Below are 26448 nucleotides of genomic sequence, written 5' to 3'. Positions count from 1 at the left end.
AAACAAACATCAAAGTCAAAGTCCGGCGGAAAAAACAACAATTCGAATTCAATTGCTTAAAGTTTTCGTTATTTTTAATTTTGATTCTTGAATTTGGTTTTATATTTTTTTGATTTAACATTTAATAAATGGCTGTTTAATGCAACAAAAACCTTCTGTGCAAACAATAAATAATAAAAATAACAACAAAAAGTGTCTTCGAATATGATGCAAGTAGAATAATCTCCTTCGAAACGATCACTAATTTCATATTCATTTTCAAATTATGAGCCACATTATGCCATTAACATTTTAAACAACCGAAGCACTGTCTAATTTTTTCTACATTATTTTGTCGACACCGTCGGCTATGATAATTTTTATTTTGAGGTGAGTTCAGGTGAGTCGAAGCTACAGATACGAAGCTTTAGAATTATCGTGCTTTTAGTCTATGATTGCAAATCACCATATTATCTATATTTCAAAAATGTCCGAAACGTCAAAGCAGTGATAACCTATAGACTTTGTTTGGTTTGTGATATTTCGAACTCGGACTGAACACCAAAGTCAGAGTTTAATAATTTAACAATGGGTGTCACCATGTAAGTCTCATATTTATCAGAATTTCTGCATTAAATGTATGGTTTTATCGAGTTGTCATGGATGTCTTTTTGGTTTCAGTTTGCAGCAGTATCCCGTAGCGGAGAATAAAACGGGCCCTCAGGTAATAGAGTTCTTGTCTAAAAGAATTCTCGCCTTGGGCGCTACTCAAAACGGACAATTTCTAGTGGATTGTGAGACATTCATGTCTTTACCACAGATGGGTCCTCATAAAACGGTTCACATACTCCACAATTCTGAACAGCCGGCTTCTGTTTTCTCAATCTTAGAGAGTGGGAACAAAACAATACATCTTGTAGCCGATGGACTCTTTGACCTGCTGATGATTAAATTGGCTAACCATTACACATCGAAGAAACAAACCAAAATTGAATCCAAGGGCCCTAGGTTTGAGTTGGGAGATTTTTGCATCAAATTGGGATCCGTGACCATGAATCAAACCTTCAAAGGTGTTCTGATTGAAGTGAGTGTATATTTTTTAAAAATTGACAAAAAAAGAAATTAAATTAATGCCACTGAATGAAGTTCAATTTAACAATATGTTTCTACATTATGTCAACTAGTTTCGTTTATCTCCTAATCTTCTTCAGGGCAGTATTATTATAAACTAATAATGTGTAGTTTATAATAAAGTGGTTAAAAAAAGTAACTTTTCAGTAATTGGGTTAGCTGTAAGATATGGGATGTACCTGTAAGCTGGTTCCAGGTAACAATGTTCCCGGTGACAGGGTTCCCTGCAAAATGTCCCCAGTAAAAATGTCCCCAGTCCAAACTTTCCCAGTAATAATATTCATTGCCAAATTGTTCCTAACATAACCTAACCTTTTAATAAATTTATTTATTGTTATTGTGATATATATTTGAGTTCTTTCCACTGTGCGACATTAATTAGAAACATTTTTGCAAGTAGCATTTTGACCAGGACATTTTGGTGGGGAATATTTTAACTGGGGACATTTTATGAATAATTATTATTTATATGCATCATGAATAAGTATTATTCATATGCATTATGAATAATTTTATACATATGGGAACATTTTTAATGGGAACATTTTTAATGGGAACATTTTGACAGGGAACATTATTACCGACCGCGCTGTAAGCCATACCCTTTATGCTTTGTTATTTTACATACTAAAGGTTTTTTGATTTTGTAATTTAATTATAATTTTAAGTGATTGCTTTCTTCAATAATAAAATTTCCTGTGCATAACTGTGTGATATTTTCCAAATTGGAACTGATGAAGGTTTGTTATGAATAAGGTCTCTCAACACAAACCGACCAAAGTATTTCATTCACTTGACTTGCCATGTCCTATATAACGCCTGTCCTAGTATAACGCCATTTTTGTGAAATACCGCCTCAAGGGTGCTTAGCCCATGGAATGCCAACAAATCCATAACGGATTTGCTAGGAACTCATTGCACATGCCTCGATTTTCTTGTATTTGAACCTTATAAAATGCACCTAGCATACTAAAATAATTTTATTTGCTTGGCAAGGAAATTATATATCTTAATATTTATTTATTTATTCACGCCTTGAAGGCTTTTTACTTGTATTCATTGTTATAGGTCAGTTGTTCAGGAGTACAATAGTAAGAGTATATAACATAATAAGCTGAGTATGAACAATATAAGCAGGTACAATACAAGTTATCATAGAGAGTTCTGTTGTACAAAGGAGTTCAATATTATTCTAGCTTGCCGTTTCGCCGGTCAGCCGATGTATGGCCGGCCACTCAGCATTTTAAGTGGTACGCTAAGGGTTAATCACCCCGTTAATGCAATTTATTTAAAATGGTTCCAGGTGGAGTATCGTCCGTGCGTCGTACCCAGCGCAGTGTGGGAGCTGCTACGTGAGTTCACGCAGGGTTTCCTGGGCACCCTGGCACCCCCGCAGCCCCCGCCCTATGTGCTAAGCCGCATCAACGAGGTCTACCAACCCATGGACACCATCCACCAATACCTGGAGAACTTCAGCGCCTACCGCAAGTCCATGAGCCTGAGGCCCAGCTGAACAACATAATAGACTGAATGTGCCTGTTTTGGTGAAGTGTTGAGGACTATTGGTTCATTTCTTTTCTTACATTAATATGAGGATGAATTGTTGCAAAAGTGGGTGACATTGAGTGGCCTCTGTCTTTTTCTTCTTTTTAAACCCTTCAGACCCGAATTTGAGGTGGCAGTGGCAAAATATATTTATTATAGATAGACCTTACAGAGTTTTAGTTTTTTTTTTTTCGATACCTCAGACATTATCAATTAACAAATTATTATAAGCAATAATTAGTCGCCTGAAATATCCATCAATTATCAATTAAGTTGAATCGAAGTGTTATTTAAAAAAAAAACCGTATTATGTTAGTTAGGCAGCTACTTTGAAAAAATTACCCATATTTCTAAACAGCATTAATGAAAAAAAAAACAATAAATACATTCCTTTAATTCCCTTTAATAAAACTGTGCAGAAATTGGAGTTAAACACAAACATCACCAATCTAATTATAAGTATGGTTATAACCTGTATGAGAAGCTAGGAACCAATGAAAAAATAGTCCCCAAAGCCAGTATTGCCAGCAATTGGAAAATGAAAAAATTCTGAAAATCTATGTATTTTCAAGTATATGTACGGGTCTGAAAGGGTTGACTGCATTTTTGTCACATTTCATCTCAGGAATGGAAACAAAATAAATGTACATACATGAAATTGTATTTATTTGATTTAATGAAGTGCTAACAAGAACTGTTTTAAGTGTGTTAGGCAAATGTTTTAATTAGGTGAATCTTTATCTTTTCGAGACATTATTTGAGAACCACTGTTTCAATCAGATCCTGGATTTGTTGATGTGTATAATATATAAGGAATTTTTACTATCAAAAAGTCCTTTTTTTAAACTTCTTGTGTAGTGTAATAATAAAATAATCTATCTGTAATTAATATTATATTATATAAATTGTACACAACAATAGTGAGTATTTTTTGTTCCTTCATAAGCCTTATGGGGTCCATTTATGTATGTCTCCTACAAATGTCTGTTCCACCATACAAAATATTTAGGCCAGAATAATATTAAAAGAATCGAAAGAAATTAATGAAAATTTCATAAATAATAACCCCAGTAAGGATACATGTTTTTGACCTGTTAAAAACATTTTAAGAAATAAATAAATATTGGAAACGAAACTTTAAATAAAATTTTAACCCAATAAATTTTCAATACTCAAGTTTTGTTTTTATTTTGATTTCATAATTTTTATAATAAAAAAAAAATCATTTTAATGGACAAAACATACTGATGGTAAAAGAACTTTGTTTCCGAGAGATATGTTTCCATTTCAATTTAGAACCTACATCTTATTTTTATGCACCTATTTTTACCTATGTTACTCCATCCAGAACATAATGTGTAAACGATTATAAAATACATAAAAAAAAAATTTATCCTATTTCAGAGGTTCAGGATTTTTTTCAGTATTTTAACCTCAATTCCAAAAACCTTTATTTCTTAGTACTACAATAATCTCAAAAGTTGAAATAACAAAAAACCAGTAAAACAAATAAAATGAACATTTCACCTATAAATTACAAAAATAAATAACACAATTTCCATGTTAGAGAAATCATTTTTGTTTTTATTAATGCTACATTTATCTAGAAGGAATGTGAAAATTTTCATGAAAAAATACCCCACAGTTTTCTCATAAATAGATCATGTCCGCAACAACACCTTTTTGCGACACTGTGCGTCGCCACACTGAAGAGTGTAACCAGTGTTGCCAACTCAACTACTTCAAAATATGCTAGAGTGATGGGAAAAATATGCTAAATTCCTTTAAAAAATGCCAAAAATGCCAACATAAATTTAACTTAGTATTTGTTGAGAAATAGAGTGATGGGAAAAATATGCCAGAAAAATGCTAAATTACTTTAATAAATGCCAAAAAAAGCTAACATAAATTTAACTTAGAAATAAAATCAGTGAAATAAAATATCAATATCTTCATCTTCATCTTCATCTTCATCTTCATCTTCATCTTCATCTTCATCTGCTTCTTCTTCATTAACAGCAGCTGATGTGGAAGGCTGAGAGACGGAGTCGTAACTTTCTTTGGTCCCAATGCAGCGTAGTACTTCGTCAGGAACAGTGTAAGAATAACAGCACTTTCCTGCTCTCTTTAGGCCAAATCTCACGTACAAAATGGCATTCAGGGTTCTCACCACCAAACGATTTCGGAGTTTTGTTTTGACCAGACTTATTTGGCTAAATACACGTTCAATGTCCGCTTTTGAATGCGGCAATGTTAAAATAGACATTGTAAACTGACATAAATCACCGAAGGGGTTATTATTAGCTGCATCTTTATATTGAATGACTTCATTCCAACACTCTACAGTGGAAGTCAAGGATTCCCATTTAATGTGAACTATGTTTCTCCATTGAGACACCAGTTTTTCAATCGATATCATTTTTGTTAGTTAAAAAATTGGTTTTTAATATTTTTATGTTTCTATAAAAATAAATGCTATATGCTAAAAGCATAATAGTTATGCTAAACATGGAGTAATTATGCCAAATTTAGCATATAATATGCTAACTTGGCAACACTGAGCGTAACAGAAGGTTGCATCCGTATCTCTAAGCTTTAAACACGGAGCTAGAAGATTAGACAGGACTCCCCAGAATGCTTGTCTGTGTAGATCGGGATCTGAAGTTTTTAATCCATTATAACATTAAATTAATGGTTTTTATTTAATTCGAAAACTGGAGTTACACCACCATTATTCTAAGGACGGGTTTTTTCACAGAATTTGAATGATTTATAAATTTTCAGCGTTAATTTTAAAGTTGTGTGAGAGTCCTTTTCAAGTTCTGTTTCTACATATATCATTTTGGGCCAGTTACTTCACAGAAATGAAATAATAGAAGAACTTGAGAATTATCTTTGAAATTTGGTTAATTATTTTAATTCTGTGAATTAATCCATTCTAAGTGACACATTTACAGATTGACAGATTCAATAATGGTTATAAGCAAAAACTCAAAAAGTAATTTTTCAGTGTTGTTTTTCGTGAAATGGTGTTTCGATATTTAAATAAAACTATTTTATTTATTTTTCTTTGTTTTATTGTCATCACTTTTAAATTTTACATACAAGCAGAACAATAATCCATAGTACAAATGGAGTTTGTTCAAGAATACCCTCTTTTTAAATGAGGAAAAAAGTCCCATTGTATGTTTTATGAGTTTTAAAAGGTTTCCGGAAATTCTACAAAAGCAACATATATTTAATTATAACACGTGGAACTAATATCTTTCTAAGTTCTTAATTTAAATATCTAAGCTATCACGATCAAAATATTATTAATACTAGCACAGACCTGTGAAAAATCACGGAACATTATAATTGTAGGATTTGTGAAGCTGAAAGTATTTATAAATAAAATATTTGCCTTTCAAAAGAAGAAATTTACTTTTCGAATGTTAATATACTCGAAAAATTACGACCTCTGTCAAACATTTAAACAAAAAAATTTCACATTTCAAATAAGGAATTGACATGATTTATACTTGTCAGTACCAATTTTTAAAATTGATAGTTCATTGAAATTTAATGATTTTACGCACTACGCAAGAATACGTAATTACTTGCACGCACCCATGCACCGACAACCGAAGTCAGCAATGTGTGCAAGTCTTTATTTGGCGGTTGTCCTTGGGGTTTTAAGTGTACAATATTTGCACCTCGTTTCAGTGTGGAAGAGTTAGTCCCTCCATCAGTACTGCCCCCCTTTTTTATAACATTAACTCCACACAGGAGTCCCTGTCATCTTTGGGGATGCTGTATAGAGCGTATTTTTAAGGCGAACTTGGGTTTTGAAGAGACCAATGGATCAATGACTTAATGGAGTATCTTCCATTGAAATACTGGTAGGCCCTGGTGAGAAACCACCATTCAAAATGAAGTTATTTTTAAATGGCTTTAGTTATGTTTAGTGACCATTTCTGAACAATCAGGTGCTACCCAACCTCTTTCTTTTTCCAAAGATTTTCTATTTTTTTCCACAATGAGTCTTTTAGTTTTTTAAATCATACTTTTGTATTGCGGCAACAAACCTGTTTATTTATCAAAAAAATTGTTGTCCAGTCAATAAAATGTTACTTTTTCTAGGAACTAAAGCAAATAGAGTATAAGGAACTGGGCAAGCGGGCAACAACTGTACCATCTGAGCTATCCCGACCCCCAAACATCTATTGGAGACTATTATTAATAATAATGAATCTATGACTAACCTTGCAAAGCTATAAAATGTCATTAATTTAGCTATGACTAAGTAGGTACAAAAAGATCATAAGGTTTGTTTTCAACTTAACACTAAATTACAGAAGCTTCATACACTTTTTTTTCAGTTGCAATTGTATGTTTATAAATATTTACAACAAAATACCATTATTCCAAGCACACAAAGGTTCTCCAACTATCATTTATCTATTCAAATGTAACATAGTCATCAATTTGCCAATCGGTGCCATTTAGTGATTTTTTTACCGTTTGAAGGGTCCCTTACACTGATTATAGGTCCATTTCAACTCTTGAACAAATTGATTGTGATCAGCATTTGTGAAAAGCAAGACTGTCACGTTGTTATGCTTGTCAGCTGATTGCAATTTGATAAAAAGCTAAGGACTGACTGAAAACAACGTTTAACTGGACCTTTAAAATGTCAAAAAGCGTAATGGCGCTGATTTGGCATTTGTTACAATTTAATTTTTATTATACACCTCAAACTAATTTATTTGAATTAAAATATTTTTTTCTGAATAATTTATACCAATCCTTAGAACTACGATAATTTAGTTCAAATTCATTTGATTAAAAAGTGTTTAAATTTATTTTATAATTTAATTTTTTTTTATTTCTAGTTTATTTTATTCACTGATAATATAACAAGATTGGTGAAAGTGACCTTAAAAAATAGTGGCCCTAGGTCATAGAATAAAGAAGAACTCGGGGAATGCCTTTCGTGTAGATTTGAATGAAAACCTCAGCAATGTCTGTTAACCACTAAATTAGTACCTTTTGGTTCTAGCCCATTTAGCTTGCGCTCTATCTCTCTTACAGTGTCCTACCATTGTAATCGTCATCCCATTTGAATATCATAATGATGATGAGAATCCTATAATTTCTATACCCGCTATATCCGATTTTTTGACAAAATGATCTGAGTATGACATCTTGTTCACATTTTTGCGAGCAACAAGAGGAGCCTAAAATTGAGTTTCAAAACTCTCCTTATCACGACCAAAAACCATGTTAAAACTGCGAGTGAGAAACCAAATCCGCTATATCAAACAGAAAGTTACTATCAAAACCCGCCTAATCGGATTCAACCAATCACAAGCAGTTATTTTGCCAAAATACAATATGGCCGCCGCTCTGACGCCACGCTCGTGTGTCAAAATGATCTACGCGTGAGTTTCTAAACCCGCCATGTCGGCTCAGTTGACTTTCAAAATCACGAAGTGAGTATCAAAATCCGCTATATCCATTTTATTTATCGAAATTACTTAATTATTGCTAGACATATATAGAAAAATAAATGCTTTTCGAAATTTTATTACTCCAATTCATAAAAAATTGTAATGCATTTATTTATGTACGCTAGAGATGTGACAGTTTTTTGCGGTTTTCTCCAAATCAATGAAAGTTGATATAGCGGGTATAGAAATTACACGACTCATATTCAATTATTGAATCGCAATGGGGTATTTTCATAAACCATAAATACTGTTAAAAATGTGTTTTTTGTTTTTTTAAAGTTTTTTTTATGATTACGATTATCATTCCAAAAATATGAAGTTTTATTATTTTCATTCTTGATTTCCGAAGCGTTTCCAACTGGCTACAACGTCATTATGAATGAAATAGAAAACGCCAGTGTCTGGTAAGACGACTGTCACCAACGTTACCTGGCGTGACGTAAACCCCGCCTAATTCGTGAATAAAAATTAACATGTCGTTTTGGCGGCAAATCGTAAATGGCACATTTTAAATCGGGTGACTTTGATTTTACATTATTATTAGTCAAAAGCAAAGAACTCTGAGATAAGATCGCATTTTCAATATGTACGGTTCATGTCACCCATCTAGGATTGATATATCAATATATTTATCTACCTATAAGTAATGGGCTGTGATTCCCTACAATAGAATAATGTATCAACTGATATTTCTTTATGGAAACGGGGGACAATTGTTAAAATATAGTTTTGAGTGAAGTGAATATAAAATAAAGTTAAAATATGAAATAAAATAGAATTTTGATCGAAGAAATGGACAAACTATTTTGAAACCACTTGCCCCTTCAGAATATGAAATCTATTGTCACAATTATTTTATCAGTAAATCGGTTTAACCGGTAATAAATCATTTTAAATTGGGAGGAGGTAAAAGAGAATCATATAAATAAATAGTTTAAACGAGGTTAAAATTTAAAACTACAGTTTGAAAATGGCCTTGAAAGCCGAAACAGCTGTAACAATAACAAAAACCAAAACTACTTGCAGAACTTGATAATAATATTATTAAATTTGATTTTAATTAAATAAAAAAAAAATAAAAAAAACTTACAAACATGGCTGGGACAATACAGTTGATTTATTTAGCGATTATTTTGACTTATTCCTTTTTCCGATGGCATAATTTTTTTAAATTTATTTGAAAATTATTTAATTACCATCTTACAGATTTGATCGAATATATTAATTTGGTGATATTTTTTGTGAAGCAATGCACAACTCATTCCATTATCTATTTGAATAGTACTGCTGGGACAAATTGGTTTTACTAATTTTTTAGTGCTTATTTTGACTCATTCCCTTTTTCCTATGCCATATATTTTTTTGAAAATTATTACTAAACATTTAACCGATTTTTTGATATTTTGTTTGAAGCAATGCACAAACTATTTTGACACCATACTCTATTTGACAAAACACAGCTGGTACAAAAGAGTTGATTTTAATTATTTCTTTAGTGCTTATTTTAACTTTTCCTTTAGTTTCAAATTTTACACTATTTGCATTAAATAATTATTTTGAACATGAATTAATTACTGCAAAACAAATTTGAACAAAAAATATAAATATTATTTGTCGACAGTAATTTAGAAATAGATGTGCTTTAGAAATAATTTTTTCTTAGGGGCCGTTCAAGTATTACGTAAGCAGATTTATTAAAATTATTTACCCCCTCTTCCCCCTTGTCACCAAAAGTAAGCAAAGCTCTTACCCCCCCTCCCATGCTTACGTAAAAATTGGTACCTATATGCATTTTTCTGTTAATGTATTCTGTTTTTAAGAGAGTACCTAAACGTATTGATTATTTGTGGGAATCCCCGAATATGTATTCGGTTTTCAAGGTTGCCAATGTGTAAAAAAAAATAACTACTGCTGAGCACTGAGCAGTGCTGACGTAATCACTATCTCGACCCCCCCACCTCCCCATGTCATCAAAAATAAGCAAAGCAAAGACCCCCCTGCCCCCCTATAGTGCTTACATAATACTTGAATGGCCCCTTATCAAACTTGTTGCACAAGGACATGACTAGTAAATTGACTCGTAATTCAATATTTTAAGTTTGTATAAGTTCTTGGGTGATTGGTTTATTTAAGGTTCTTGGGTTTAAATTCGGCTCAAGGGTTAAATTTTAATGTCACAGAAATCGTCAAAAAATAATAGTAAGCAATAAAAATCTAGTAAATTTTTTAACAATACAATGTTACATAGGCATACATACTTGGTTTCAACTGTAGATAATAATAGAAACAAGAGAGAGTGGCCATGGACCATTATTAGTATGTAAATGCAGGCACAAAAGTGACTCCAACATGGTTAACCCATACTAAAACAAATTACATCTACACACTTCGGCGCCCCGCCATTATTTCTAAGTACACACCACACTCATGATTTTCATTAACTCCGCCTCTCAGATAGTCCATGCCGGTTTGGTTCATGTGGTTCCCGTGGCATATCTCCATTTGTTTCTATTATCTATGATTGCAACATATAACAAGTATATTTTAATTGTATGTAGTCAATTTTGTGACAAAATTTTAATTATTTTGTAGGAAGCTTTAAATTGTAGGGCACTAAGAGGACATTAAACACAATATTTAAAATTTGCTAGTACACACAAGGCTTTAAATAGAACCATAGACATTAAAATTGATGACGAACCAATCAGGCAAAGGGGAACAACCAATTTGCGCAGAGCGCGGGAGGCTGCGTGACTATTCCACTTTAGGTGATTTGACAGTATACAGGCAACTCATATTGTAATATCACCATTCCGTCTTCAAAAATAAAATCTGCTTACGAATTACTAATCCTTTTTACAATGGCGCGCAAATTGCTGGCTGCGTAACAAAGTTAACTACATATCCAAAAGCGGATTAACAAAAGTCTAAATTTAATATTTTGACATTTATACAAATGTGTCATAATTTACCCACCTCGTTCAATTTAAGCGTCTAGAGCTAGAGTAAGGAACATTCCCACAATGGACTGTGGAAAGTTGACGTTGGAAACATTTGCATCACTTTAGCAAACTGCACATGATCTGGTTATTTTATTGTGCGCTCTTCGGTGGTCAATGTACGACTGATGTCTTAGTTTATTCAAAGCATTCTCGAACCCTCCTGGTGTCAAAAATATGCTCACTTAATTTGCTCGTCGAATTGATACCCAGATTTTATGTTGGGGCAAGTCTATTAATTTGGATGTCTATGGATAGAACAAACATAGTAAAAGATTAAATTACATAGAACACAGATAACATTGTTGTTAAAAATTCTTTCTTAATATGTACACAATATTTCTCTTAACTACTAACAAACATTACATACAAGAATGCACACACAATCACACCCTTTGCAACTAGAATATTTTACAAGTAAATGATTTTAAAGCGTTGAGGTGTATCATTACAAAGTTGTCTAAAGCCATGTTATATTATTTTATATTCTTATCACATTAAATACCTACGTTACATTAAATAAGAAATAAAACGAGAAAAGCAACATCTAAAATTTTGCACAATTCATTTCCAAGATTACATATTGTTATAAGTTTTTACATTGTTAGAAATCTACGCTAGATACAATGGAAAATATGTTAATGCTAATAATGTCTCACAAATAATACAAATCACACATTTATGAAGCACAGAATATGTTATTGTCGTTTCATTAATAATGATGTCTTTACATAAAATCTTATTTTTTAAACAAAGTTTGTTAATAAGAACCATTAAGTTCTGTTAATTATTTTGGAAAAAATTACAAATTTAATACATTATAGCTGTTGGAATGTTTTAAGCATATACGCTCAAATTAAATACACAAGTTTCATAACATGATACAAAATTTATTTGATATCACAAAATATTCTATTCATTCGAAAATAAAAGTGCAATTTTTCTGTGACAGTATTGATAAGCTCACAATCACATTGTGCATGCGGTATTCCCCAAAGTAACCTAACATAACCTAACCTAACCTAACCTGAAACAACAGCATTCACTTTATATTTCTTCATTTGATCCCAAAGTGTTAGGTTAAAGTCCACTATTCAGAATAGAAGAGTTTTTTTTAAATGGCTTTATATTGGTGACCATATCTGAAAAGAAAAACAGGTACCTATTTACACACCATCTCCTCCCCTTACCCTTCCCCTCACTCACTAACTTCAGTCTCGCAACAGGTCCCAATAATTTGGGATGCTGTCGTATCAATGGTTCCGTAGGTTTGTTTGACTCTGTGGTATTCGTACTAACCCATTTGCGCAACAACTGTTAGGTTAGGTTATGAGGATAATCCACAATGGTATTTTCAGCCACGCAAAAAAGGTTTTATTTTCTACTAGTTGAAGTCCCCTGTGTTGCTCGGACATTATACTAATCCCATCGAAAGGTTGTACATGATGTCATACTTCTAGTATCTTCTGCCTTTTTTGTTTTTAAACAAGAAGCGTGAGAAGGAAGAGAACGAACATCGATGACGTCCATACGAGTTCTCGCTGGCACTAGTATACACATTTTTACAAATCAGATGTGGACAGTGACCTTTCTCTTGTTTCAAAGGTCAAATGAGCATAATATTATCAATAATAATAATGATGAAATAATAATAATAATGCAATTATTTTTTTTATTTTTAATCAATAATTCTTAGGCTGAAACACCCACATATTGAAAAAAAATCCGAAAAAAATACACGCCTCAGACGGGAATTGAACTATAAAATAAAAAAAAAACCAATGTCCAGTATTTAAAATGTACCTAAGAGCAATTACAACATTCCACACCAGGATTAACCTTCTGAATTAAATGTAAATTCAACTAAATTTAACACCAAAATGACTATTTTTTTGTTATTATTAAAATTCTAGTAATATCAATGTTTTAAGATAAAAAATAATAAATAAATATAGTACCATTTTTGTGGAAAATCACTCCAAAAGTTCAATTGGAATGAAACTCGTTTTTCGAAATCAGATAAGGTGACCTTTCTCTAGTTTTAAAGGTCAGGAGTGAAAAATTTTATCAATCATTTGAATAAATTTGTATAGATTTAAAAAAAAATCAAATCCACGTAACCTGCCCGCCAGGCACTGTTCTTTACATATAAATAGAACGTTGGTACACAAATTTATTTAGTTGATAGTAATAGCTTGTTAAACAATTGATACTGTTGTTAAAAAAGCAGAATAAAACAAAATCAAAGTTTAGTCTACAGAAAAAAAAAACTAATTTTATAAGTTTTAAAAAATGTTCCTAGTTAGTTTTTAAGATGGGGGAGATCAAATTTATTTTCTGTGGCCTACATATATTTATAAACATATTTTAGTTTATATAAATTAATACAATTATTATTCCTATAGTAATTGACTAATGAATTGGGGATATCTGATTTTAATCTAGCATAAGACATTTTGATGCATTCTCAACAAGGGAAATACTGAAAGCCATGTATGACAACCTAGTGACAAAATATTTTCCTAACCTATCCTCACATTGAGTTTATTGTTTTGCTAATAATATGTACAAGTCTCATATCTGAAGCAGTTGAGAATTCATATTTTCCAGTTTTACATGGGCACGTTTAAGTAATCTCGCACTATCAGGTTTTATATAGTGCTGGATTACTGAGATTCTACTGCACTGAGGTAATAGCTTTCTTTCTACACAATTTCCAGTTATTCGTATATTCCATTAATTTAATAAAACATAATTTTTTATTGGTTTTATGCCCAGTTCGGCTTATACATCCGGCTCACGGCATCTGATTTTATATGCCGTGTTACTGAAATTCTTCTCCACAGATTCCAGTTTTCCATACGTTCCAGTAATCCGAAACTATCAGGTTTTATATAGCGCTGGATTACTAAGATTCGACCGCACTGAGGTAATAGTTTGTGTTCTGCACAATTTCCAGTTTTAAATTCACTGCAGTAATCCGGTAAGGTTTAATTAAGCAACCGATTAATTATATTTTAGTGTAGTTAATAAGCGTGTTTTTCTTATATATTTCAAGTAATCCAATTCTATCACGTTTTATATAGTGGCAGATTACTGAGATTTCACCGAAGCGAGGTAACAAGCTTGTCTTTAATACGATATCCACAATAGTTTTCTTAGATTTATGAGATTCTACCAAGCTATTAAATATTTTTACCTCCTAGTCCTAACGACGCGACGCGACGGTGAATTTTCGGAATATTTCCGAGGTATTTTAAATGTGATATATATTTCTTATTTTTAAAGTCATTGTAAAAACACCATTTTAGAAACTAAATAAAATTATTTTTCAGATGTTTGTATTGAAAATAGACTTTGATATATTAATATCAAACATGGAAATGTTAACAAAAAAACATACAGAAACATTTGACTCGAAACGTCCATAGTATTGACAGAATTTGATATTGAAAACACATTCCTTTTGTGTTGGAAATTAGTAAGAAATCTCTCACTTCTCTTTTTATGATGTTCATACAATAAAAATATTAATTATTTTTTAACTATCAACTGTCAACGACATAATCCCGCTAATTAGTAATTACACACTTTTACAATTTTTAAAACTTTATCGTTATTATTATATAGAAAAAAAGTAGGAAATATTCATAAACTTAAAAATAATTACAGGTATGGACGCCTCGGTCAAATCTATCTATCAGAGGCTGTGATAGAATTATGTTATGTTTATGACTTTTAGAGTTTAACAGTTTTCCAAATTTTTCAATAATTCAGCACTTCCAGTAATCCAACACTTCCATTAATCCGGCACTATCAAGTTTTACAAAGCGATGGATAACTGATATATTACTATTTCTTTTTCGCATTGAGATATGATTCTTGTACCGCATTTCTATTTATTCTAAAGTTAAAATGTGTATACAATATAATTATTAGAGAATGGATGATACGTTCACAACCATTAATGGATTCATTACAGTTACATAAAATATCTTTTGTATGCTTAATATTATTTACAAAACTCAGCTAGTAATCATATATATTATATTATTTAGTCACACACAACATTTCTAGAACTATCTCTCAGACAAGGTATTTTATAACTATCACAGCTAAGTTTTGTGGATATAAAATCTATATACAACAATTAAGTAACTATTACCTAAGGGGTGCCACAGAATAATTCATAATTATTGTAGGTTCATGTTGTAAATTCTTTGGAATTGGATTTTATTCCTAGTTTATTTTAAAGCATTGATATCTTATTGTCATTTTTTTTACATTGGTATAAATAGAGACAAATATTATTATTATTATTTTCACTAAAAAAACAATCTTTTTTCTAGTTATAAATCAAGATGTTTTATAAAATGTCTTTTTGATATAAGGAAGTTTTAAAATAATACAATGTCAATAATTGTTGCGGCAATAACATAAAATACAAATAACAAAACCCACGTCCAGATTTATAATGTACTTAAGTGCAATTACAATATTCCACTCCAGGATTCACATTAATGAGGCGCCGTACTTGTTAACCCTTTACGCCTAACTATAAAAGGCGCCTGAAATGGCGCCCGGCACTTTTTAAAAATATGTTTTTTTTGTGCTCTGCGATAATCGAACGGGTAACCATCCGACTAAATGTCGATAAGTAAGCCATAAAAGGCAGCGGGGCCAGTGTACACCCCAAGTCGCTCATTTGATTAGTTTGTAAGACTTTACTAATAGTACAGCTGTGGGTCCACATGGAACACGGAGAAGTTATCCATCATTACTACCTTATTTTTTTTCAAAATACAACATATTTTAGATAGGCGCCTTTTCCAGGCGCCATTTGACACTGGGCCGAGGTGGGAAAATGAATTAGTTTGATAAAAAAGCGGTTTATTATACAAATCATGTTAAAAAATGAACTTAAATTTAATTTATTTAGATTTCATAAATGATATTCACGTGGTTTACTTTTCATTAGTGACAAATAAATAAAATGTTTGTTTTATATATTAATTTTTACTAATTATAATATCTTTGTCAAATAAACGAGGAATTTTTTTTCTTCCAAAATTTTGGTCATTAATACGATTGCTTTTAAAAAGATTTTTATAAAGTTTTAAAAACTTTTGTATATTTAATATTTAAAGCGAGTTTTTGGTGTGTTGTATCGTCTGACTTTAAGCCTAATATAAGCAGGTAAACATTTTTAATGAATTTTATAATTTGAACTTCTAGTTTGTATTCTTTAAAAATTCTTCTACAGACCAAAGTTTTTCAATTAGCAATTTAATGGTAACCTTAATATTATGCTTCAAATAACGCAATTACTCGTATTTGTTAATTATGGTAGTGATTTCATTAATCTGTTACGCAGTAATACGAGTTTCCAAGGAAAAAAAATATCATTATAAAAATCGAATTTTAATATTTATCGTAGCTATTCAAAAACAGATTTTCGGTTACTTTTTATGATGAAGATTTTTTTTTCTAGAAACCCGTTGGATAATAGTATTGCTACTGCATTTCCAAAAACTAGAAGACAAATCATGTAAATATTTGAAATATCTCATTTATCTAGGAAAGTATTGTTTGTGTCTATCTAGAATCTTATCAGATTTGTTGTTTCAAAACGCATCGTTACAAGTTTTATTGCTAGAAAAATGTGATGATCTTGTATTTAAGATTATGTTGATGATTAAGATAGCAAAATTTGTAATCGATATTAACTGGATTAACACAGAGTACTTCGGTATGATATTTATTTTATTTATGCATCGTACATGTATACATTTCAAAACAGATATCCTGATTTCTGCAGAGGTAAACTTGAGATCTCGTTGAAATGATTCCGTATTGCTTATTATTTCGACTAGGTTATCATCATGCAAATTTAATATTTACATGTGTGATGATTGCCCATTTGAAATATTTCAAAATGGCCTCGTGAAACCATCCTCCTTGTGTGACAAACACGAATAGATCATCTCTCAAATACCCGAGTCCTTTGTTGTCAGGTTTAATAATAGCAGATGGTGCAATTTGCTGACAATCAATGCAAACATTAGTCAAACTCTGTATCGAATACATTACATACTAGTCAATTTCAGATCAGCAACGGTTGACCTACGTCGTAAAATCATAAAATGACTACATATATTATTTTACTAGTTGATACTGTTGTTGTTATTTGACTTGCAAAGTTTCACTTTTAAAAATGGCCTGCAAAATTAAGATATAAGTATTCACATTTCAAATATATAATTCTAATTTTTGTCTACTAAAATATATTAATTACTTGTCTGTATTTGAAATGATTATTTTTTTGAAAATTTTTTCAACACATAGGTCCATATGTTCGAATTTTGAAAAGTTTTAAGTTAGGAAAATATTTATATTTTAACAGAGTAAAGCCAGGATATTACGTTGGCGCCCGTACAGGTTGAGAAACTTATATCCTCTTAGTAAAAAATGCTGAATTTGTTGTTATTTCAAAGCACTTCTCAAAGATTTTTTGGTTTATGGTTAATTTAATTAAAGTTCTGTAAAAACGGCAAGTTTTGAAGGGTTAATGGCACCTGAAAATCAATGGAAAACTACGCAGATAGACACAAAGCTGGGTGGTGAAGAGTTTTTTTTTCAAAAGGCGCCTAAACTCAAGTTATTTTCGGTGCCATTTTCAGGCGCCCTTCTCAGGCGTTTTTCTGATATTGTGGCCAAGATAATAAATTGTCCAGGTGTGCCAAATTGGGTAAGAGTTTTTTTCTATGAGTTTTAGGTTTTTCAAAAATGACAATAACTTGAACAGTTATTATTGAATAATTGGTAGATAGTTACTAGTTATGTATTACCTGAGTTCTTGGGATTACTTGCAAGTAATAGATAGTGGTGTCTTAAATTTTGATATTTTAAAGCTCTATAGCTCACGATAGAAAAAAATGTACGTAGCAGAATGAAAGTAGTTTGATTGACCTAGACATTTTAGACAGAAAAGTCTCGCAAATATAATAATGCCATAGCTCACCGTTCCACAATTTTTGCTGCTCGTCATTATTATTTGAGGATTTTGAAACAGTTTTTTTTTTCGATAATAACATGATTTTTCGCCATAGCAAATTATAATATTTAGCACAAATTCATTTAAAGTTGTTTTCTTTTGATTTCTCAAGTTAACTGTATGAATGTGTATAAAGCAAGTAGTTATTATATTGTGGTTTATTTTTGGGGTAATATGCCGTGTTGCGCTACCTCCTTCGTCAGCCAACGTTGGCACTACAAACACATTTGCCCTGTTTATGGACACTGCAATGCTGTCTGAAACGTTGACTAAAAAAGAAGGTAGTGGAACACGGCATAATACCCCGAAAACAAATCACTATAATATTTTTGACCGTGAAAATCTCAAATCATATCTAAGCAAGGAGTGTTTGCTAAGACAGAATTGATTGGCGGTCTCTCTGCTGTGAAAAGGCATAATTGTTAGTTGGTTAGTTAGTCAGTAGCGGTTACAAGTTAAATACCTATTATAAAAAAATATTGTTTTTTAAATAAATAATAGTTGATGATATTATTTTGAAATTAAAAATCTTTAAAATATTTTGTAAATGTGCATAATTAATTATTGAGCAGAATTTATTTTTGATTCAATAAAATATTTTAAGAATTATTTATCTGAATAATTGTTTATTGTCATAAGAAGAATGAACTACTTATTATAAAAATATTGTCCTATATAATTATCGAAAAATGATAAAATTATTTGATTCTTTTAATATTAATCTAAATTAGAATAAATTTTTATTATTGTCTTTTAAATGAAAATTATTTAAAATATGTTTTGTTCTTATAATATTATGTATATATATTTTTCTGATATGCTAATGAAATTTAAATTCCCCCTAAGTATTAAGTAAACTCACGGTGATATGAAGTAGATATTATATTCATAGGAATTATCAGATTTTTGCTGATAAACCACTCCAGATATTTTTGCTGACTGTATTGTAAGGCGTATCAAAATGACATTTGAACATCTTTAAATTCGCTTTCTCTGAGACATTCACAATTCTAGTTCCAATATTTTCCGAGAAATATAGCTTAGCGTATTTCTGCTTCTTTCGCTTACAATTTCTACGTACAGATGTCACTCTGTGTCTTGATGCTTAATCATTAGACGAGCTGTCATTTCGAACCCCAAATGACATTTAAATGTATACAAATGATGCCATCTGCTGGAAATGCGCAATATACGAACATGAATATTAGATACACAAAAAGCCTTCAGAATTCTCGAGCGTTTAAATAATAGTAGCACAAAATAATCTTTTAGACTTTACGGGTTCCTACACAAGCCAAAACTGCTAGCATTTACACAACATTTAAATATATTAAATGGTTTAATGAAGAAGATTCTGAACAGTATTATTATTATCGCCGAAGTTCCAGATTTTGCACTGATTTCGGATCCATCTCGTCTAAATCTCTCCCTTTAGTTTCTGGTACACAGCACACAACAAAGCATAAACCGCCCACGGATATAAAAGCGTACAACCAAAACGCGCCGTGCAAACCAAACATCTGCTGAAAGTCCACAAAGGTTTTAACTCCAACAAAAGCGCAAAGGTAACTGAAGGCAGTAGCCAAAGCACTACCAGAACCACGAAATTCTAAAGGAAAAAGCTCTCCAATCAACAACCAAGATATTGGACTCATTCCTAAAGAAAATGCTATAGTAAATACTAAAACACACAATAGAGGAATCCAGTCGTTCTGCCCCGCGGAACCAATCGAATGATTAAGAACTAAATTCTGCAATCTTTGGTTTCTGTGTACTTCCTCGTAATACGCGTAGCTCCCGAACCCAGCGAGAGCCATGGACATAAATACAGAACTGGCTATCAACAATGGAAGTCTTCCTACGGTATCGATCAACAAACCCGACAAGCAGGAAGCTAAAAGCTGGACGAAACAAACAGCAATGGCTCCTCCGTGAGGATTCATACCACCAAATGTCTTCCTGAATATTGGAACTGCGTAAAAATTGAAAGCATGCGCTCCAGAAAACCTTTGAAACAGCATTAAACCGCACGTGATCAATACAGGAAACGCTATTCTAGGAGTAAGTAAAGCATTAAAAGCAGTACTTCCAGCTGTTTGCAAATTCTGATTGTTGAAGTTTTTAGTTGCTAAAACGTTGGCTCGAATAGTGGCTAGTTCTTGTATTATATCCGAGCCAGGTCCTCTTAACCAAACTAGTGACTTGTAGGCTTCTTCTTCCTTCCCGCAAAGCACGAGATAGCTGGGAGTTTCTGGTATGTAGATCATGGTGATAAAGAGGATGATTGGTGCTACGGAGATGAACATGGCCAGCTGTTGCCAGTCTAGATAGGCCCCGACGGTGAAAGACATCAACACCCCCAAGTGCCCAACTATTTTTAAAACTGCGTTCAGGCATCCTCTAATATCTGGTACAGAGATTTCGCTGACGTATACCTGAAAAGAAAAAAAAACGTATCAATGAATTATATTTTAATAGTGTCCAAGATGGCTGCACCATGCACCGTATAGATGGCGTCCAGCTAAATACTATTGCATTAGTCTTCATCATATAATATCATTATGATAACAAATCATGAATATTTTCAATTTGTATGGATATTTCAGTCGAGTAGTTAATGCTTGCGATAATTTGTTATCTTTTGTGCTATGCATAAAAACCTTGTCTTATAAACATTAGTTTATCATTAAAAAAATTATCATTATGATAAAATTAAGTTAACTTACAGCGTTTGTAAAACTTACGGAAAACCTTAAGTAATCTTATGTAACAGTTTAAGTCAACATTTTGTCGTGTTTAGTGATAACTTCTTAGAATAGGCAAAAAGAATCAGAATGGATGATAAATTAACAATGCGCTACTTTTAAAATACGATATCGCATGCCACTAAAATTAAGCAGGATATACACAACGAACCAAATGGCTCCGCGCCGAGCCAAAACTCACTGTGCGTGGGAAAACTGAGATGGCTTGGCGTGTTTCGGCTAGTTCAGCTTGATATTCAACGACTCCAAAACCCGCCGATCCCAGCCAATGAGCCGTGGCTCGGCTCGGCCTGAAGCCAAAATCCATTTACAGACATCGAGTTGGAAAGTATAGTCTCTTCAAGTAGTCATGAATTTGTTCTGATGTTATAAAAAAATGTATCTACCTTTATTATTTCTTACCTCTAAATTTTAAATAAACTTTAGTTAAATATTTGTAAAAAACCCCTTTTTATTTAAGTAATTTTTTTCTGCTTTATTTGAAATATATTTGAAATTAATAAAATACTTCGTTTTTAGCACTTTTATTGTTTATAAATAACAACATGTTTCATGAGCAACGCTCAATTCTTCAGGGTTTTAGTAATACTAATTATAAATAATAGACATAGACAATGGTATCATTAAAAAATAATAGACATAGACAATGACAACAATGAAAAGATAAAATGGATAGGGGAAAGAGAGGCAATATGGAACAATTTACAAAGGGAATAGGTTTAATATTGAGTCATTTAAAAATAATTTTTGATTGTTAATAATATTCAATTTTGCATTTACACTCTTTCTAATCTCTAAAACTTCTAGTTTATCCAACTGGATGCCATTGACATTACAATGTATTAAATCTATTCCACTATTGAAGTTAAAGGTATGACTAGTTTCCAAAATTTTCTTTCAAAATTTTCTTTTAAAGAAATTGTATGAAGAAAAATAAAAGAAAATGTATTTTAATAATAAAATTTCTAATTCCTTAACAATAAATGTACCTAATGAAATTCCTCCTGTATTTTATGCAAATAATAAACTTAAAAATTACATAATAAATAATAAAGATAGAGATTCAAAAATGAAAAAATCTGGAATAAATAAATTGAAGTGTAATGATTGTGGTTTCTTTTATATAGGAAAAACTTCGAGAAACTTTGAAATAAGGATTAAAGAACATATGAAATCTTTAAACAGTTTCTCGGAGTTTGCCAACCATTTGTTGGAAACTAGTCATACCTTTAACTTCAATAGTGGAATAGAATTAATACATTGTAATGTCAATGGCATCCAGTTGGATAAACTAGAAGTTTTAGAGATTAGAAAGAGTGTAAATGCAAAATTGAATATTATTAACAATCAAAAATTATTTTTAAATGACTCAATATTAAACCTATTCCCTTTGTAAATTGTTCCATATTGCCTCTCTTTCCCCTATCCATTTTATCTTTTCATTGTTGTCATTGTCTATGTCTATTATTTTTTAATGATACCATTGTCTATGTCTATTATTTCTCTATTGACAACATTGTCTATGTCTATTATTTATAATTAGTATTACTAAAACCCTGAAGAAGTGAGCGTTGCTCGTGAAACATGTTGGTATTTATAAACAATAAAAGTGGTAAAAACGAAGTATTTTATTAATTTCAATTAAAATGGTGCCACAAAATAAGTTTGCTATGTTAGAAGATGTGAAATATATTTTTTTAAAGATTTGTAAACAAAACCCTTTTATATTTACGTTTATTATTTTGAACAATTAATTTTCAATAAATCTTTTTTGAATATGTATTGGCAATTTAAAAAAAAAAAAAAAAATTTTACAGCTTAATTTTAAATAAACCTTACGTTTAAATAAATATCTGTAAAACACTAACCGAAATAGATCAAACTGGCCTGGCTCGGCTCGGTCTTATGTGTATAGTGTACCCCTAATTTGGACGATTTTCAAATGGCTCCGTCGCGTCGTGTGCGTCCAGCTTTATACTACGAAAAGAGCTACTGCGCTGTTTGCTCAAATGGAACCTCTTTCTCTTTCTCAATAACAAATAGAGACGCCACAATGGCAGTACCATCACCTCATTTTACCATTTTTTATACAAGCCGATAAATCAACAAGACAACTTTTGCAAAGTCATACAGAATCTATTGCGTTTACCCATAAAGGCAAACAATTTCCGTCCACAAAAAGAAATTCGTTTAAAAGTTGCGTGACTAATGTCTGAAACATTTTTAATATAAACATATTTCTCATATTATATTATAATAAAGACGACGAAAAAGGCCCGAGATTTATTGTGAAAGTTCCTATTGAAATGGTCCAACTTGTTCGCATTCAGTATTCAGTGAAACAGTGTGCAGAATTCTTACTTTATGAAATTCCCTGAAAATTGAAAGCGGTACACTTTCCTCAGGTAGGGTTGCCACTGCCAGCTGTTGTCAGATTATTAGTCAGTATTTAAAAATGGTTTACATCTGTTAGTTTTTTTTTATGCCCAAATACCCAAAAATTTCCACAAAATAATATGTTTATTGAATTCGAAATTGTTTTTAGTCGGTAAAATTAACATCTCTTACTGGCGGCAACTTTTAGTCCATGAAATTTTAACCGTGTAAATGTAAATAGTTTCATGGCCAGTAGTTTAAAAATAGACATTGCCAAAATTTTCAACCATGCTTAAATATCAATTATTCGTCGGTGTTTCAAATGTTTTCCACTACGTATCGTCCTTCAAAGAAAAAAATCCTTTAAAGCTAACAAATCGTGAAACCATTGATAACTTTATTGGTCGTTGCGGGAAGTCTATGTTCTACTTCATTGGTAAGCAGAGAAGATGGAACACCACATAACATTGTTTTGGCACACTCTTTCATTAATTCTCATTCATATATCTTCTCACAGCCATTATTTTTTATGTTGATCCTTGATTTGGCCCTGTTTGACCTGTATTCCTCGGAGATCTCTAACATCTTCTTGCATTCACTTGCACTTCATATCTTCACCTGAATTATTAGTAAAATCCTTTAGTCCGTTATTTCACAAATTGAGAATTGAATCTATTAGCATTTTTTTAAATACACAATGCAACGGAAACCTGTATAAATTACCAAAAAATCGTATCAAATAAATAAACATCATTATTTTTTAAACGTTAGAAAGAATATTGAAATGTTAAAAATTCATATTAAACAATTTTTTTTTGTTTATCCTGCAATGTTGCTAAAATGAATTTTATTGAATTTACTAATTAATGTGGGGATATATTTTCCTGGCACACATTTCTTCGTTCATCTGCTGTACATATAAAAACCAAATGTGCGTCCCTTTCTTAGTCTTAATATTATTCATTACACTTAAATCTTCTCCCACTTCTGGTACCTGTCGTAATCGAGGTTGACTATATACAGCGGAATTTTGACTCTGCAGGCTGAAGCCTGGCAATGTTTATATCGTTTACATTGGCCTTGCATTATTTTCGGATCTCCACTTAGGTACTACAATCATGTAGATATCTAACTTCCCCCATTACAATTTTCAGTGAAAAGTCAAAGTCCTCTTTCATAAATAAATTGTCCATTAATCATATTTGTAATCTGTAGTAATCAGTGAAAACCCTGCAAAACATACTCGGACCGCTAACCGACATTACTCAGAATTCTTTGCAAACAATTTTAAAAGTAATTAGTGTAAGGCTTCTTCATTGCTGAATGTTATTTTATTATTTACACAGTACTCAATGGCCACGAAGCAAAGTTATTGTGTGAACCGCGAGCTCTGAGCTTTGGGGTGAGATGATTAAAAATGTTTACGCAACACGAGGAAACATTATTTTGTTAATTTCGAATTCCAAACAAAGGTTGTTTACGGTCAGCAGGGCAGACTTTACACAACGCGGTATAGTGGGCTGGCATGATCAAAAGCAACCAAATTTTTGGTTTAATTAAGATGAAAAAAGAGAAAATTTTGCGTTTACAGCGATTTTGTGAAAATTCTTTTTATTGCTTGTTTTTATCTGTGTCGTATCACATGTAATAGAGTTTCATCAGTTCGCTGTGTGAATATATTACAACAAAAGTCAAACGTAGCATATTTTTTAAATGTGTAATTTTTTGTGATACTTATTTAAAATTGTTTTCAGAAACCCATACGTTGAAAACATCTTGAAATATCAATTGTATAATCTTGATTCTGAACTAGGGTAAGTCCAGGGTAATCCATCGTTAAAGATCAGATTAGTAAATTTATTGAAAAAAATAACATTCTAGTAAAACAACAATCTGACTTGAGAAACGAATATTCCTGTGAAACAACAATGAATTAAGGGATTAATGAATGGAAAACAGGTATGGAACAAAAGAAAAGCATAATAGCAGTATTCTTCGAATTTAGACGTGCTTTTGAAACGATAGATAGAGAAAGACTTAACATGAAATCGAAGGGCATACGAATTCATGGAAATGAACTGCAGTGGTTTAATGATTACTTAAAAAAATAGAAAACAATGAACCGAAACTGGACACGCTATCTGTGAAAATCAATAATTAAACCTTGGTGTTCCTCAAGAATCTGTTTTGGGTCCACTACTTTTTTATTAAGTGAAGTGCCTAAAGTAAACATGAAACAGTGCAAATCTTGGAAGTGGTTAGGATGAAACAGTGCAACGCCACTCAATATCCCAAATATGTGGCAACATTTAGTCTATTATATCCTAATATTTATTTGTAAGTTAAAAAATAAAATGTTACCACATTAATGGTGCAGTCGGCGCAATGACTATCCTGCAAGAAGCTGCAACGATTAGGCTTCCTAAGACAAATTTATCGGAAACACAAAACAATATGTATTATAAAGCTTTTAAAATGTTCAATGAACTCCCTTTAAATGTTAAGGAAGCTAAAAGTCTTGCAGTTTTTCGTAGGTTTCTGTCTCAATATTGTGAAGACCAAATGTTAGTGCGTATGTAATAGAATATCATTACAGTAGTTTTAGAATAGATATAAGTATGATAAAGCTCAATAAAATACAGTTTAAAACTCAGACGCCATAGTCTAAACTCTAAAATACATAAAAAAATATCAAAAAATTACCTGTGACACCATGACTACGATGGAACAGCAGAACCCTCCCATAAAGGACGTGAAGAACATCATCTCCACGGAGGTGGCGAAAACCGTAAGGATCCAGGAGAGGCTGAATGGCAAGGACATCACCAGGATCACTCTGCGTCTCCCATGTCTCATGGCCACTCCACCCATGGCACCACCGAATAGGGCACCTGAATGAAACATTGAATATTTATGCAAACAAACGACGAAACAAATGATTTATCAGAAAAATGCGATACTACGCCACTGGATGGAGGATCTTCACAGGCGCAGTGGCAGCAAACAAACATGACGAGTTAGGGTCCGCAATCAACGAGCAGGTGGCATCCGCGCTGATTTGGTGATATTAGCGCAGTAATTATATGCAATTAGGAACGGCCATAAGA

The 26448-nt window shown here is 31.8% G+C and overlaps 2 protein-coding genes across 2 annotated transcripts; one reads left to right on the top strand and one right to left on the bottom strand.

Annotated features, from left to right (window-relative positions):
- The first annotated feature begins 471 nt into the window (after window positions 1-471).
- MED20 (Mediator complex subunit 20) lies at window positions 472-4354 on the top strand. Its single transcript, XM_089646225.1, has 3 exons — window positions 472-581; window positions 661-1063; window positions 2414-4354. The coding sequence occupies exons 1-3, from the start codon at window positions 568-570 to the stop codon at window positions 2621-2623; spliced, it is 627 nt and encodes a 208-aa protein (XP_089502351.1). The 5' UTR covers window positions 472-567; the 3' UTR covers window positions 2624-4354.
- Window positions 4355-18879: 14525 nt separating this feature from the next.
- LOC149411919 (facilitated trehalose transporter Tret1-like) lies at window positions 18880-26232 on the bottom strand. The gene is made up of 2 exons (XM_089646523.1): window positions 26045-26232; window positions 18880-20635 (listed from the first exon to the last, which is right to left on the bottom strand). Exons 1-2 carry the CDS (start codon window positions 26210-26212, stop codon window positions 19571-19573), a joined length of 1233 nt encoding a protein of 410 aa, XP_089502649.1. The 5' UTR covers window positions 26213-26232; the 3' UTR covers window positions 18880-19570.
- Window positions 26233-26448: the final 216 nt, after the last annotated feature.

The sequence above is a fragment of the Hesperophylax consimilis genome, chromosome 24 (assembly GCF_061612785.1).
Source record: "Hesperophylax consimilis isolate HC1 chromosome 24, BYU_Hcon_1.0, whole genome shotgun sequence".
Lineage (NCBI taxonomy): Eukaryota > Metazoa > Arthropoda > Insecta > Trichoptera > Limnephilidae > Hesperophylax > Hesperophylax consimilis.
The sequence above is the reverse complement of the archived record's forward strand: the minus strand, read 5'-3'. Positions and strand labels throughout refer to the sequence as shown.

What these genes read in the sequence shown, in the direction of transcription:
- MED20 (XM_089646225.1), top strand. An exon ending in TCAAAGGTGTTCTGATTGAA is followed by an intron (nt 1,064 to 2,413) that starts GTGAGTGTATAT and finishes AAATGGTTCCAG; the next exon opens with GTGGAGTATCGTCCGTGCGT.
- LOC149411919 (XM_089646523.1), bottom strand. Translation starts at nt 26,212, where the DNA reads ATGGGTGGAGTGGCCATGAGACATGGGAGACGCAGAGTGATCCTGGTG. An exon ending in TCGTAGTCATGGTGTCACAG is followed by an intron (nt 20,636 to 26,044) that starts GTAATTTTTTGA and finishes TTTTCTTTTCAG; the next exon opens with GTATACGTCAGCGAAATCTC.